This window comes from Sinohyriopsis cumingii, chromosome 12 (assembly GCF_028554795.1).
Source record: "Sinohyriopsis cumingii isolate HCF-2022 chromosome 12, ASM2855479v2, whole genome shotgun sequence".
Taxonomy (NCBI): domain Eukaryota; kingdom Metazoa; phylum Mollusca; class Bivalvia; order Unionida; family Unionidae; genus Sinohyriopsis; species Sinohyriopsis cumingii.
This window is the reverse complement of record NC_142972.1, coordinates 126,703,187-126,720,421: the sequence shown is the minus strand read 5'-3', so window position 1 is coordinate 126,720,421 and position 17,235 is coordinate 126,703,187. Positions and strand designations below refer to the sequence as shown.

General features: G+C 35.2%; 1 protein-coding gene across 1 annotated transcript in view; it reads right to left on the bottom strand.

The window, feature by feature from the left end:
* Positions 1-7,458: 7,458 nt before the first annotated feature.
* Positions 7,459-17,235, bottom strand: part of LOC149787419 (PH domain leucine-rich repeat-containing protein phosphatase 2-like) — a 92,280-nt gene continuing 82,503 nt past the window's right edge. The window contains exons 15-17 of the mRNA XM_089978031.1: positions 14,155-14,349; positions 10,330-10,558; positions 7,459-9,907 (exon numbers count right to left, since the gene is read on the bottom strand). Coding sequence (XP_089834157.1) covers positions 7,880-9,907; positions 10,330-10,558; positions 14,155-14,349 — 2,452 coding nt within the window. The 3' untranslated portion in view covers positions 7,459-7,879. The remainder of the gene's footprint in view (positions 9,908-10,329; positions 10,559-14,154; positions 14,350-17,235) is intronic.

Genomic DNA, 17,235 nt, shown 5'->3' with positions numbered 1-17,235 from the left:
CTATAGATACAAGCTTAATGGACCCAAAATATAAATTGTTACCTTTATTTCAATTCTGCTGTAACCTATAAATACAAGCTTAAGGGACCCAAAATATAAATCGTTACCTTTATTTCAATTCTGGTGTAACCTATAGATACAAGCTTAATGAACCCAAAATATAAATCGTTACCTTTATTTCAATTCTGCTGTAACCTATAAATACAAGCTTAAGGGACCCAAAATATAAACCGTTACCTTTATTTCAGTTCTGGTGTAACCTATAAATACAAGCTTAAGGGACCCAAAATATAAACCGTTACCTTTATTTCAGTTCTGGTGTAACCTATAAATACAAGCTTAAGGGACCCAAAATATAAACCGTTACCTTTATTTCAATTCTGGTGTAACCTATAAATACAAGCTTAAGGGACCCAAAATATAAACCGTTACCTTTATTTCAATTCTGGTGTAACCTATAAATACAAGCTTAATGGAACCAAAATATAAACCGTTACCTTTATTTCAATTCTGGTGTAACCTATTAATACAAGTTTCTTTATGGGCTGACACTCTACTATCCAAAAGGAATTTCCAGGCGTCCAATTTTCCAAAATGAATTTCCAGGTGTCCAATATAAAACCAATTTTTTCCTTGTAACTGCTGAATGTTGAAACTATTTGGGAGTCACACTGGATCACACTGGATCTAAGATTGGCACTATTTTCATGTAGGATCAGCTAGACAATATATCCCATGGTGATATAACATGCATCCGTTTAGGACCACCTAGACAATATACCCAATGCTGATATGACATGCATCCATTTAGGACCAGTTAGACAATATACCCCATGCTGATATGACATGCATCTGTTTAGGACCAGCTAGACAATATACCCCATGCTGATATGACATGCATCCGTTTAGGACCAGCTAGACAATATACACCATGCTGATATGACATGCATCCATTTAGGACCAGCTAAACAATATACCCAATGCTGATATGACATGCATCCATTTAGGACCAGCTAGACAATATACCCCATGCTGATATGACATGCATCCGTTTAGGACCAGCTAGACAATATACCCCATCAGAGGCGTAGCTAGGAGGGGGGCAGGGGGGTACATATGTCCCCGGGCGCCAAGGTACAGGGGCGCCAAAATGAGGCTTACAACGTTACATTATAATAAGTAAACAAGGGTAATATTCAAAAATGTGATTAAACGGGGAGGGGGCTGGGGCGCCAATTTTATAGTTCGTCCCCGGGCGCAAAATATCATAGCTACGCCTCTGTACCCCATGCTAATATGACATGAATCCATTAGGAGGATTAGCAATAGTAAGATTTTTAAGAGGCCATCATGCTGGCCATTCTGGAAAAAAGATTGGAACAATTTTCATGTACATCAACCAGCTAGACATTGTATGAAGTCTTTTAGTGAAAACCCCATGTTAATATGACCATCAAATCATGTGGGTTTGCAATAACAAGATTTGCAAGATGATCATTGTTTTGGTCATACAGAATATAATATTGGAGCCACCTAAGCCATCCTAGTGTAAATCCCATGTTAATCTGCCCCTGTATTCAGGAGGAGTAACAAGATTTTCACGATGGCCCAAATGGTGGCCATACTGGATATCTAAATCACAAATGGTGGCCATACTGGATATATATAGCCCAAATGGTGGCCACACTGGATATATATGGCCTAAATGGTGGCCATACTGGATGTCTGAGTAAATATAAAAAAAATTATGTTGAAAATATGACTTTTTGTTCAGAAGCTGCAGTAACACAATTTCCAAGATGGCTGCCATGGCAGCTATATTAGATGTCAGACCAATACTATTTCATTTAGGACCAAGTAGATATAACTATCAATAGTCCTTTGGTGAAAATCCCATATGACCATCCATCCAAGAGGAGTAGTGATAACAAGATGGTCATCATGGTAGCCATAGTGGATTTTGTATCAACATCATCTTCATTTAAGATCAACAAGGTCACAAGAAGTAGAAACACATGTTGATATGACCATCCATTCAACAGGAATAGTAAGACCATGGAGGCAAGGCTGGATGTTGGATTGGCACCAGCTTCATTTTGGACCAAATAAGCAGCTTAAGAAGAATTTAATGTAAAACTCCATGTTGACTGAGTTAATAGCTCCATGTTGACTGAGTTTAGCTCCATGTTGATTGAGTTTAGGAGTCATAGCATACAGGACAAAATGTGATAAAATGAGTGTGTCTGTAAAGTTTTGGCTGCAGTTCAGCTGTAGTTTAGTAGGAATAGAAATTACAAATCTGCACTAGCAAACAATAGTCACAGTTCAGCAGTAGTTTAGTAGGAACAGATATTAAAAATCTGCACAAGCAAAATATAGTCACAAGGTCATTGTGTAGTTTCTTCTGGTCTCCGACCATCATCACTTACAAAATTATACAAAACACAAGATGGGACCCTACAATGTCCCTAAAAAAACTTAATTTTGTTCACTCAGATGCTATTATTGACAGAGTTTAATGTATTATTTCTTTTCACATGTGTCCATTTTCCATTCAGTGCCATATTTCTTGAACATATGAACCTTCAGATTATCTCTCTCTCTCTCTCTCTCTCTCTCTCTCTCTCTCACACACACAAAATTTCCACAAACATAAGGCCCTAATATCAGATTTCATTCTTGCAGGACCATTTAAATAAACATGGCCCTAATATCAGATTTCATTCTTGCAGGACCATTTAAATAAACATGAACCATAATTACAAAAAGACATTGCACACTGTTAAATGGAATGATAAAAAATTGAGCTAGTTTTATATACAAATGTCAAGCAATGCAAAAATTGTATATATATCAGGGTTATGTGAGTGAATAAACAAACTTTCATCACAAAAAATTATTTTCTATTTGTGAGTAATACAAGACCAATGCTTCCAATTTGTGAAATTTTACTATATTTACAACAACTGATGTTGGATTACAGTTACAGCAGGATTTTTGGAATATGGAAAAACTAGATTAGATTGTACAGTACTTGTTGATGACAATAATTCAATGTTCACACAAATTATAAATTAACAAAGTGGTGATTACAACATCTGTCATCAGCAATCATTTTCTATCAAACTGAAATTTTTCTTTGAATGTTTTTCCGCTAAAAAAGATTAGATGGCAGTAAACATTTCATGAAAACTCTGTTAAAGAAAGTGAGCTTGCAACAATTGAACTTGGATTTTACTTAGTAATAACTAATTATCCAGACCAATTACAAGACTGGTTTTTTTCTTCTTCCAGAAAATCATTCATTCGGGTATATCATTTTAATCAAATGGGGATTTTTTTATTTTATACATTCTGGATTCTGGGGACATTGTGGTGGCTGCTTCAGTGGCCTAAGTGGTTAGAGTGTTTGCCTCAGATTGGTAAGGTCATGGGTACAAACCCCGGCCAAGTAACCAAAGACTTCTAAAAATGATACTTGCAGCTGCCTTGCTTGGAGCTCAGCATTAAGAGGTTTGTGTTAGAACTGGTCAGCATGGTGTCAGACATAACTCTGTACACATCATAGTGATATGACTAAAATTGTTAAAGGTACATCTAAATCACACACACACACACATACACACACACACACACAAATCACACACAAACATTGTGGGAGTCTATATAAGCAAACAATTTGGAAAATCAGTACTCTACTTTACATAACCATTAGTGAACTTAGCTGTCTCTCCAGTCTGGCATGCTTAAACTTAAAGCTATTTGGATTTACATCAAGTTCAGCTTAAAACTGATTCAACAATCAAATGGAATTTCAAATACACTGGAATTTCCATTTACAATGACTGACTAAAGGCTTGTCATGGACTGGGTAAACTTGCCAATTCATTAATTAAAGTTGATGATTCTGTATTTTTCTATATAAGTATAGCAATGAATCATCAAATGAATCAATGAATAGTCAACTAAATGTCATTAATGGATAATAAATTCAATGTGACAAATCTGTTGAATCAAATATGCATACAAATTGTTATTTATGAGAGTCTGCTTTTAGTACTTTTTTTGTAAGGGATAACTTTCTCAAGTACTTTTCTGCAGTCAATGAGTTTTAAAAATTTCAGGATGTTGCCATATTTGTTTTTGTAATGGGATAATTTTCTCAAGTACTTTTCTGCAATCAGTGAGTTTCTCAAAATTTCAGGATGTTGCCATATTTGTTTTTGTAAGGGGATAATTTCTCAGTTACTTTTCTGCAATAAATGAATTTCTCCATATACCATATTGACATATTTATAAGTTCTTTACCTGTGAAAACAGAAATTGTCCATACGTTTAATGTTTAGTCCATTTCATAATGTGACAACGCAGTCATTAGAAATTGACTTGAAAGCTTTGATTGATGTTAGAAAGCTTTGATTGATGTTAGAAAGCTTGATTTCATTAGAACAGATTTAATAAATATGATAACGTACATACCTTATCAGTACCACATATACTTACTTAAAAGGCAACTCCAACTACAAACTGCACAGACCCAGATCTGCTGTCACATAATGCACTGGCAGATCTGAATCTATGCAGTTTGTTAGGAGTAATCAGTAAAATAAAAAAGAGAAACCCTGATCTGCAGGTGCATTATGCTAAGACAGATCAGGATCTATGTTGTTTGTAGTTTGAATTGACTTATAAGCAAGTAAGATTGGTATAGCTCTCCTATTGCCTTGATACAACATTTAATTCACACAATGGACTTATAAGCAAGAAAGATTGGTATAGCTCTCCTATTGTCTTGATACAACATTTAATTCACACAATGGATCATTTAGAGTTATATCTTGCTAAATGCAGTAGTTGTAAAAATCTAACAATCATATAACTAACTCCTCATAAATCTCCATCATCTTAATTCATTTTCATTATTTATCTTAAAATGAATTCATTATTTACCATATAATTCAACATGTGTGTTCTGTGATTCTTTATGTATGGATATCATCTTAATTCATGTTCATTATTTACCATATAATTCAACATATGTTCTGTGATTCTTTATGTATGAATATGATACTATTGATTTGTTCAAATATCTGAACTGAAAAATCCTCTTGAAGGTGAATTTTTTGTACATGATTTTTCATGTACAATATGGACTTGCATGTAGGTTCAATCCCTCTTGTATAGACCCAGGTATACCATTGTATAACGTGTCTGCAGATCTGGGTCCATGCAGTTTATTAGGCCTAATTAGTAGAACCAACAACACAAATCATGATCTGTTGGTGCATTATGTAACCGCAGATCAGGGTCTATGTTGTTTGTAGTAGATATGTATGTATTTGGTATTTATGTACAGACTAATCAGGTGTACATAATAACCATACACAGGTTGCTGTGTGTGCAAGTACTGTAGTTCCCAGAAAACTCAGAGGATGTATATAATACCTATGTAATAGGTCCTAACAACACATCAGTACAATAGTGGCTACAGTGTCTGGACTGAAACTAAAGTTTTAAAGCTGTAAATATAAAGAATTGCAGGAAAAAAAGATTACCATAAAGTTATAAAAGATAAAATATGTGAGGTTAAAATTCTGTAACAGACATAAAAGCAATGAAAGATAAAGTATAAAAATGGCTCAATATTTGTTAGCATGCCCTCCAAAAAAATGTTCCAAATTGTTTCTTATGGTACATCATCATTAGAGTTCCTTAACTGAGTTCACATACAAAAAATTGTCTCACAGGATAGAAGTCAACACATCTGATAAAGAAAGTTTGTCATTTGCATTCTGGTTGAGGTTCATCATTGTTCAAGCATGCATCAGTTAAATTTGTGTATCCTAAATCTAATTAGCACAATACCATAGTATCTTTCTGACAGGTTTGATATGAGGAGTGCCACTCTTCAATGATGACTTTGATGTTACAAAACATCTATGTGAAGATTTTGTTCCACATATTTTTTTGATAAGTACTTTAAACTGACCTCCATTTTCAAACTATCTCTATACAGGGCTTGTATTGGTGATTTTGGAACAAGCAATTTTATAGTATTTGTAATACTGATATTTACTGCTTCACAGCGAGGTCAAACTCAGAATGAAATGGTGTCTCAGCATACAAGGTCTGATATTTATGTCTAATGACTATATCACATACAGATTTGGTTGATTCAAGATGGTTTGGTAGTATACTGTCACTGATTGATTCAAGATGGTTTGGTAGTATAGATGGTTTGGTAGTAAACTGTCAAACCATGTGAGATAATTTTATTCATGTGAGATAATTTGATCATTCATTTCCCTCAACAATGAGGCTAGACTTTCTGATGGACATGTTCTGGATACATTCAAAAACAAAACTTTAAGTCCTTGGATTCAAACTCTTAATTTGTGTGAGGATAAATATTTGCACACTGTAAACCATGTATCCAGCAGTTCAAAATCTATATATATATATATATATATATATATATATATATATATATATATATATATATATAAACAACCATCCTGTCAGGAAAGTACTGAAAACCTACCCACAATGAACTCCTACTCACCCAACTATAATAGACTTACATGTATAAAAGTTGATGAAGTTGATTATCTAAACATGATTGTGTGAAAAGTTTTTTTCTAGAACTTATTTCTGTCAGCCTTCTGATACTAATTATTAGTACATGTAATTACGAACTGAAACCAGTCCACTCTTATTCTTGTAAGTATTACAAACTGAAACCAGTCCACTCTCCTTCTGGTACGTATTACAAACTGAAACCAGTCCACTCTCCTTCTGATAAGTATTACAAACTGAAAGCAGTCCACTCTCCTTCTGGTAAGTATTGCAAACTGAAACCAGTCCATTCTCCTTCTGATAAGCACTTATTAGTAGTGAAGTACTATTATCATCATTATGAGGAAAAAACATAAAGAAAAGCTACTGGTAAAAATGTCAGGATTTTCAATAGTCATTGTCATCCATATTCATAACATAAAGAAAAGCTACTGGTAAGAATGTCAGGATTTTCAATAGTCATTGTCATCCATATTCATAACATCAAGAAAAGCTACTGGTAATAATGTCAGGATTTTCAATAGTCATTGTCATCCATATTCATAACATCAAGAAAAGCTACTGGTAAGAATGTTAGGATTTTCAATAGTCATTGTCATCCATATTCATAACATCAAGAAAAGGTACTGGTAAGAATGTCAGGATTTTCAATAGTCATTGTCATCCATATTCATAACATCAAGAAAAGCTACTGGTAAGAATGTCAGAATTTTCAATAGTCATCCATATTCATAACATCAAGAAAAGCTACTGGTAAGAATGTCAGGATTTTCAATAGTCATTGTCATCCATATTCATAATATCAAGAAAAGCTACTGGTAAGAAAGTCAGGATTTTCAATAGTCATTGTCATCCATATTATTAACATCAAGAAAAGCTACTGGTAAGAATGTCAGGATTTTCAATAGTCATTCATATTCATAACATCAAGAAAAGCTACTGGTAAGAAAGTCAGGATTTTCAATAGTCATTGTCATCCACATTCATAACATCAAGAAAAGCTACTGGTAAGAATGTCAGGAATTTCAATTGTCATCCATATTCATAACAGAACATCCTTTGCACTTAAGATCATCCCTGAAAATTCACTCAGCTGGTCAAAAATTTCACTTGATATCAGATCCTCATAGTGATCTCATCTGATTCACTTAGACATATTGACATTGATCTCATCTGATTCACTTAGACCTGTTGACATTGATCTCATCTGATTCACTTGGACCTATTGACATTGATCTCATCTGATTCACTTAGACCTATTGACAATGGTTCTGTTGATCCTAAATACCATCTTGACCTGAATTCATAAGTAGGTTATAATAATACTTTGTTGGCTAAAAGAATCTGGAATCATTGGTTGTGATATGTTTGATGGAGTGGAGGGGGGAGGTGTAGGTGTATTGGTCATTTTAAGCTTATTCTTGGGAGACGCACTTTGGACACTGTCTGTCTTTTGGCTCTGCAGTCTATTGAAGGCTAGAAGATCCTCCAGACTATTCAGTGAATCACAATTTACATCTTGCTCTACAAATGGGTAAAAATGTGTAGTGGTTACATTTGATTTCTCCATGTTATTAGTAGTTCTTGGAATTCTTGTCACCTTTTTATATGTGTCCTGAAAATCTTTGGGACCATCCTGCCCTGTAATTAGTATTATTTCCTTTTCAGAATCAGAACTAGTACTACTTTGGTCCTCACTTTCAAAATGTGGAAAAGATACAACTTGATTAGAAATACCTTCATCCTGTTTGGAAACTTGTCTGTCTTTTCGTAGGTTAGACGGACTTTCTATACAAGTTTTTGACTCCTGAGAATGATGGTCTTTCTTTGGAGAAAATGACTGCAATTTTTCGACATCAGACATGATGGTTGGACCATACTTGACTGTGGCATCTGACAATGGAGACGATTGAATCTGATGTGTGGATTTATGTGAAGCCTCTTCTGTCCTGGAATCTATATCACTAATGGACCAGTCAATTTCATCAACCTCTTTATCTCTCATGAAATTATCTTGTTCTGGACTAGACTGATAATCTCCACTGTTCAGTATAGCATCAAGATCTCTGATATCAGAATAGCTTGATCTGGTGCTAATTCTGTCTGTTTTTGCTGGCACGGATGTAGTTGGACACGAGTCAGTTAAAGTGGTCCTCTTTCCAGAATGTGGATTTGTTAGAGGTTGAGGTACAGAGCCTCCAATATGCTGAAGTTGCTCAAGCCTTGAAATATTCATTAGTACCTCAATGCTATGGGAGGGAAAGGATTTAGTATGTAAGGCCTCCTTGACTGAAGAAAATGAGGGGTCAGATTGAGTAGAATCCAAACTTTCACTGCTGGCACCATGACTCTTTGATCTTGTCAGCTGCATTTGATAAAACAGAACAGCATCTCTATCAACATCAATAGGATGCTTTAGTTCTTTTGTGAATTCCACTGATACCTGAGAGGCATGGTTGGCATTATCTCCATACATGTATGGCCCCATATGACATGGAGGGGGGGGTGCTGGATGCTTCTTTGGAGACACAGACAGTGGTGAAGGAACTGTCACAACTCTGTTCTTTATATGACCAGGTACGGCCACAGTTGACCAGTTGTCACAATTTTGTCCCTCTGAACCAACATCTGCATCCAGAGCTTCCTCCTCCTTTCCAATTTGCATCACATGCTTCATTTCCTTCTCTTTCACCTCTTCTGCGAGACGCTTTTGTAACACTTCCTCCCATATATCCACAACAGTCTTGCCCTTGATCTTTTTTTGCAAATGAGCTTTAGGACTTGCTGCATCTTTATTGTCTGTTATATCTGCAGGTCCATTAACATCAGCTTTATTAAAAACATAACTTAACTGACCTCTTTTCTTCCCATCTCTCAGCTTTACAATTTCCATGGGGACTGACTCAAGGGAGTCTTCTTCCTCCAGTTGTTTCTTTATTTCATCCCTTTCAGCATCTCTCCTCTTTAATGCAGCTAGCACATGCTGCTCCTCTTGATAGTGCATCTGTATCAAGGTCTTTATCCGATTCCTCTCTGTGGGATAAAACAACAGCCGAACCACAAGAATTGCAATATTTTCCTGAGATTTGTAACCCTGAGCTAAATCCTGCAATTTTTTAGCTGCAAGAGCTGGATCTGGAATATCTACAATTTCATTTACAGCTTCCTGGTAGGAAATGAAATTCCAAAATCCCTGATTGGCTACAATGATCAGCTGATCTTCAGGCTGGAGTACAGTACTGCTTGTATATGGATCTGGTATGACATGGGGAAACAAATAACTGTTGCCAAGGAGACGGGAATTATGGGTCACTCCATTGATCTTATTATCCTAAAGAAAACAAAACAAAATATGTTTGAAATATATCAGTTTTGAATAAAACTATGTTTCATTCTTTCTTCTGCTTCAGAATTAAAGTTTAAAATTTATGTGGCAAAAGTTTGGCAATTCTTTAAAAACTGAATGATGATCAAAACTATTTGAGGATTTTACAGAAAGTACTCAACTTTTCAAACCAACTATTCCTAGAAACATGGTATCTCATCTGCTTCCATGTGTTGATGTATCAACATTCTTAACAACACTGACAACATTGCTGCTGCTAGAAATGTGATGCCTATTATCATTATAATGAGAAATGGATGGGGATGGATCAAAAAAAAAAAAAAGAAATATCAGCATAAACTGATATCATCTCTACTAATTACACTGTTGCCTTGGTAAACAACAACTGCTGCCGTGGAAATAGTTACCTCAGTAATGATTCCATCTGATTTGCATATCCTCTTACACTCCTCTTTGTTGGCTTGTATTGTGAAAAGACGAGACAGGCAAACCGCTTCACCTCTACGACACAGAACCACTTCTACATCTCCCACATTAGCCACATTTAGGACATAATGGTTGCTGTTTTCATCCTGCTTTACAAGGTGGCAAATGGCTGCTGTTGCCCCTAATTTTTGACCTGCTGCCTTCAGACACCTGTAACAATGTTACCAGAAACTGTTCAGCACACACTAAGAACAAATCACCCGTCAAAAGTGACCTAAAACCATGAAATCTACTTGAATTAAACTGGTTTGAACCAATTTTGAACCAGGATAAACTGGAATGAACTGGATTGAACCAGGTTGAATCAGTTTGATCCAGATGGAACTGGTTTAAACTGGTTCTAACTGGTCAAAACCAGTCCAAAATGGACTAAAACCATGAAATCTACTTGGATTAAACCAGTTTGAACCAGGGTAAACTGGAAGGAACTGGTTTGAACACGATGGAATCAGTTTGATCCAGATGGAACCGGTTTAAACTGGTTCTAACCAGTCAAAACCAATCCAAAATGGACTAAAACCATGAAATCTACTTGGATTAAACTGGTTTGAACTGGTTTTGAGCCAGGGTAAACTGGAATTAACTGGTTTCAACACGATTGAACCGGTTTGATCTGGATGGAACTGGTTTAAACTGGTTTTAACTGGTCACAATTAGTTCAAGGTTTACTAAAACCATGAAATCTACTTGGATTAAACCGGTTTGAACTGGTTTTGAACCAGGATAAACTGGAATGAACTGGATTGAACCAGATGGAACCTGTTTCATCCAGACTGTATTGGTTTCAACTGGTTTTAACCAGTCAAAACCAGTCCAAAGTGGACTTAAACCATGAAATCTACTTGGATTAAACCGGTTTGAACTGGTTTTGAACCAGGATAAACTGGAATGAACTGGATTGAACCAGATGGAACCTGTTTCATCCAGACTGTATTGGTTTCAACTGGTTTTAACCAGTCAAAACCAGTCCAAAGTGGACTTAAACCATGAAATCTACTTGGATTAAACCGGTTTGAACTGGTTTTGAGCCAGGGTAAACTGGAAAGAACTGGCTTGAACACGATGGAATCAGTTTGATCCAGATGGAACTGGTTTAAACCAGTTCTAATAGGTCAAAACCAGTCCAATGTGGACTAAAACCATGAAATCTACTTGGATTAATCCGGTTTGAACTGGTTTTGAGCCAGGGTAAACTAGAATGAACTGGTTTGAACACGATGGAACTGGTTTGATCCTAGTGGTTAGAGTGTCCACCTTGGATGCGGGAGGTCATGGGTTCGATCCACGACCGAATCATACTAAAGATTTACAAAATGGTACTAACACCTGCCTCACTGGGCGTTCAGCATTAAGAGGTTAGTGTTAGGACTGGTCGGCCTGGTGTCAGGATAATGTGAATGGGTGGGACAGACATCATGTTACATGTCTGTGGCATGATGCCCCAGTGCTAGACATCACTATCAACTGCCACATTGCAGACATCATAGCGATATGACTGGAATTTTTTTTAAAGCTATGTTAAAAATCCAAATCGAAATCACAAACTGTAGGCCAGTGCCTAAACCAAGCTTTTACAATGATTTATTTGCCCCCCTCCACATAGTGTGCAAGACTTAAATACATGACTCACTCGATAATTCATGCCCTGACAAACATGGGGAGCAGGCATGGATCCCATTTTTTTAACCAGAAAATGCCAAAAGAAATTTATATATTTCTTTAACTTGAAGAAAATCGTGATCAAAATTGCTAACTGAAATGTTATTAAATCACTTGTTTTATGATCAAAAATAGTAGTTAGGACCTGGAAATTTTAATCAACATTTTGACATAATCAACTTTTAAAAATAAGTCATAGAATTGGCTACATTTAATAAGAAGTCATAGAATTGGCTACATTTAACAAGAAGTCATAGAATTGGCTACATTTTCTATCCAAACAATTTAGATCAATGAAAATGTAAAATACCGATTGAATAATTTTTATTAAGTAGCATTTGTGTTTTCAGTTCCTCTTAAGTGTAATAACCATACATGCAATGTGTATTCAAATGTAAAATGTGTCAATCTATCATAACAACTATGTCCACAAGCATTTCTCTGAGAACCTAAAAAAGTGCCGTGTTTTAATAACTGACTTGTGAAAGTATTTGTTGTATTGTTATGTTGGGTGAACTCACTTCAGTTGATCACTCAAACACTGTTATAATGTTATTGTGTAGTTAACATAAACTACCTTAAATTAACTGATTCATTTGAAAATGTGATCAAAGAAAGCAAATGAGCCAACCAAGCAAAATTAATACTTTGTAAAATAAAGAGCTTGGTTTCACAGATACGGACCATTGTGGGCAAGTGAGTTTCAGAAAAATCCTGAACTGGCACTTTGAGATATCCTCAAGGATGATAAGAAGTTTCAATATTACTTCCAATCAAATCACGACATCAATATTGTACTAATTGAACAATAAAAAAATTGAGTTTCAAGGTAGGCAATTGTCTCACAAAATAAATGTTGCTAGTTTTTGGAAATAAAAGAATCTTGTTTGGTGATGTATCAACAGTTAGTCTAGTTCCCTGCTACCTTGACTCCTGGCTTGGCAGTATGCTTTTTAAATATCACTCTGGGAACCAGACTAATCAGAAAACAAAAAGCAGTGATGTAATACACAGATGTTTTTGCATTCATGTTTAGGATTTTTAAGATGAAACAATATCTTTCACATGTTTTACATTTTGAAAAAAATGTTTATACAGAATAATGAACAACTTCATTAAAGAAAGCACGTTATTAACAATTAGTATCCATGTGACTGTTAAACAAGGATTCAGTCATTAAACAGCCCAGTTCCTTAACCCCACTCCCCGCAGTTTTCTCAGTGTCTATCTAAGTGGATTTTTTTAATTTTTAGAGGTCCCTCTGTAACTCATTTCCTCACTTATAGTGTGGTCTATGTTTTGTGGAACCCGTTGTGCATGAGTTATCGAGGGAGCCGTGTACAACAAGTCACATTTTGCCTATTAAGTGTATAAATAAGACTCAACATCATTTATAAAGAAAGCATTCAAATAAAAATCTGTTTTTATAAAACACAATATTGTTCTGCATAATCTGTTAATCTATCCAGTGAGAGTTTTATACATTTAAACACTACACAAACTGTAGCATGAATACCATAGATCAATTGTCCTGCCTGCAAATTTTGCTCTAATGTAACCCACTTTCCTAACCCATACTCCCATTTATGTCTTTCAGAATCTTTCACACAAAATCATATTGCTCACAATATCACTGGTGGAAAACTGATTTCTATGTACAACAATGTCTTACATAATACAAACTCTCACAGCCATCATGAAACTACAACTACAGATTTTTACACGGCTTTCATTTTTCTCAGGTAAATCATAACAGAAATGTTGGTCTTTGAATAATTATTCATCTGAATCTGCGGTAGCTTGATTTATTTTCTCCGTTGTTATCACACTTCATTCCTGTCATCAAAACTGTTTATGAATTTACATTTGTGATTTTAAAATGCACATATGTAATGTGAAAATACATATAAAGTTAAATATGTTATGCCACAAGGAAAAGAGAAACTTGCTGAGCTTTATTGTCCAAAATACGTTAAGTATTTTTAACAACTGGGGATTATGGTTGACTTTTTGAGGTGAGAAACTGCTGTTTTTTTTTTAATTGAAGTATTGCAGTCAATTTGGGATTCTGCCTCCCACCCAGATACCTGTGTGATGCTAGCATGGCATATTTTAGGTAGTCCTTTGAAGATGGGCAATTTTGTTGTTCTTCTGTCAGAATGGACTGAAACTTTTTGGACAATAATTTTGACACTTCATCGGTCCTTCCACCATCAATAACAGCAAACAGTCCTTCCTTGCCATTGTTGAATCCTGGTTTATTTATCACCATGACTGAGATCCTGTATGTGGAAAAAAGAAGTTTACAGCAACTTATCTGCATGACAACAATAGATGTCTGTACCTGATATAAAGTTCTTCTTGGAGTAAATGAATTACTTTTAATTTCACGTCACTTTCAATGCTGATTTAAATTCAAAGTTGAATATTGCAAAGTACACATTTGGGATACTAGACCAAGTCATAATCATCTGGATGTTATTGTGTCTTTTAGAAGGTGTCAAACTGCTTAGTGACCAAGACTAATTCAGGGTGTATTTGGTTATATGGCCTAATTTGAGTGGACAAATAAATTACAACTTAAAGTATAAATTCTCCAATCTTCCACTTGATTGTACCACTATTTTGTACTGTATATACACAATGTACATAGTAGAAGTATGTTCTTATAAAATGTCATTATTACTACTGCTACTACTACTACTACTACTACTACTACTACTACTAATAATAATAATAATAATAATAATAATAATAATCCGCATGCAAATGTAGCTTATTATTAATGTTTTTTTCTTTCCATTATGAAGTTGTAATTTTTATAGAAAGAACTAAGAGTTGTCTTTCCCTTCTTTACTGGTTGTGCAACTGTTTACTGTACATGTGAATAAACATATAATAGTGGGCACAATGAGGATTTGCTCCATGCTACTAATTGTGTCAGCCTCTTTAAATTAGGTCATTATTATTATTATTATTATTGTTATTATTATAAAGCATGGACTTGGCTCACAGCAAAAACATTTCACTGACAACATTAGAATAAATGTTTAAATTTAAATTGTTTCGGTAATCAAAAATATAAAATTATTTTACACATCTTTAGTTCATTTGCTTGCATCAAATATAAAATTTACACTTCTTATCTCTGGCATTGTTTTTACAATAGACTCTTAAAATTAACACCCATCCTGCCACCAAATTGCTGTTGCAACCTGATGAAAAACTGACACACTTCCTGTTATGGAAAATTCACACCATCACTCCCCCCCCCTCTTGCTGTTATGGTTAGCTTAAAAATTGATACCTATGATTCAATATGCTATTGTAGGTGAGATAATAACCTAAAGTGTGAAGCAAACATACATTTGAAAATGAAGACTGCATGACATTCTTGACAGATTTTGCCTTACAATTATCTAACATCCAAAGGATGTTTTTTATAATTGCTAAATATAAGAACATTCATTGCTTATTGCTTTCAATATATATATATATATATGACATTCAGAACAGAGAACAAAAATATTTAATGGGAAAAGAAAGTGAAGTAATCTGTTAACATGAGACAGAGTAATAGTGTAATTTATCAGTGGGGCTAGTAGTGTAGGAAGGACAGTGTTATAGTGTAATTGTAATTCATCAGTGGGGCTAGTAGTGTAGGAAGGACAGTGTTATAGTGTAATTCAGCAGTGGGGCTAGTAGTGTAGGAAGGACAGTGTTATAGTGTAATTCATTAGTGAGGCTAGTAGTGTAGGAAGGACAGTGTTATAGTGTAATTCAGCAGTGGGGCTAGTAGTGTAGGAAGGACAGTGTTATAGTGTAATTCATCAGTGGGGCTAGTAGTGTAGGAAGGACAGTGTTATAGTGTAATTCAGCAGTGGGGCTAGTAGTGTAGGAAGGACAGTGTTATAGTGTAATTCAGCAGTGGGGCTAGTAGTGTAGGAAGGACAGTGTTATAGTGTAATTCAGCAGTGGGGCTAGAAGTATAGGAAGGACAGTGTTATAGTGTAATTCATCAGTGGGGCTAGTAGTGTAGGAAGGACAGTGTTATAGTGTGATTCATCAATGGGGCTAGAAGTATAGGAAGAACAGTGTAGTAGTGTGATTCATCAGTGGGGTAAGTAGTATAGGAAGGACAGTGTAATAATGTAATTCATCAAGTGGAGCCTAGAAGTGTAGGAAGGACAGTGTTATAGTGTAATTCAGCAGTGGGGCTAGAAGTATAGGAAGGACAGTGTAGTAGTGGATTCATCAGTGGGGTTGGCAGTATAGAAAGGACAGTGTAATAATGTAATTCATCAAGTGGAGCCTAGAGGTGTAGGAAGGGCAGTGTTATAGTGTGATTTATCAATGGGGCTAGAAGTGTAGGAAGGACAGTGTTATAGTGTAATTCATCAGTGGGGCTAGAAGTATAGGAAGGACAGTGTTATAGTGTAATTCATCAATGGGGCTAGAAGTGTAGGAAGGACAGTGTTATAGTGTAATTCATCAATGGGGCTAGAAGTATAGGAAGGACAGTGTAATAGTGTGATTCATCAGTGCAACTGTTATTGTAGGGGGGATAGTGTAAGAGTGTAATGCATCAGTGGGACTAGTAGCGATTGAAGGACAGTTTAACAGTATATATATATACATCAGTAAGTGGGATTAGTAGTGTATGAAGGACAGTTTAACAGTATAAATACATCAGTCAGTGGGACTAGTAGTGTATGAAGGATGGTTTGACAGTATAATACATCAGTCAGTGGGATTAATAGTGTATGAAGGACAGTTTAACAGTATATATATACATCAGTCAGTGGGATTAGTAGTGTATGAAGGACAGTTTAACAGTATATATATATATATATATATATATATATATATATATATATATATATATATATATATATATATATATATATATATACATCAGTCAGTGGGACTAGTAGTGTATGAAGGACAGTTTAACAGTATAATACATCAGTCAGTGGGACTAGTAGTGTATGAAGGATGGTTTGACAGTATAATACATCAGTCAGTGGGAACTGGTAGTGTAGGAAGGATATTGCAATGTACTGTTATTGCATCAGTGGGACTAGTAGTGTACAAAGGACAGTATAATAGTGTAATGCATCAATGAGGACTGGCAGTGTAGGGAGACAGTGGAACAGTGTAATTTATCA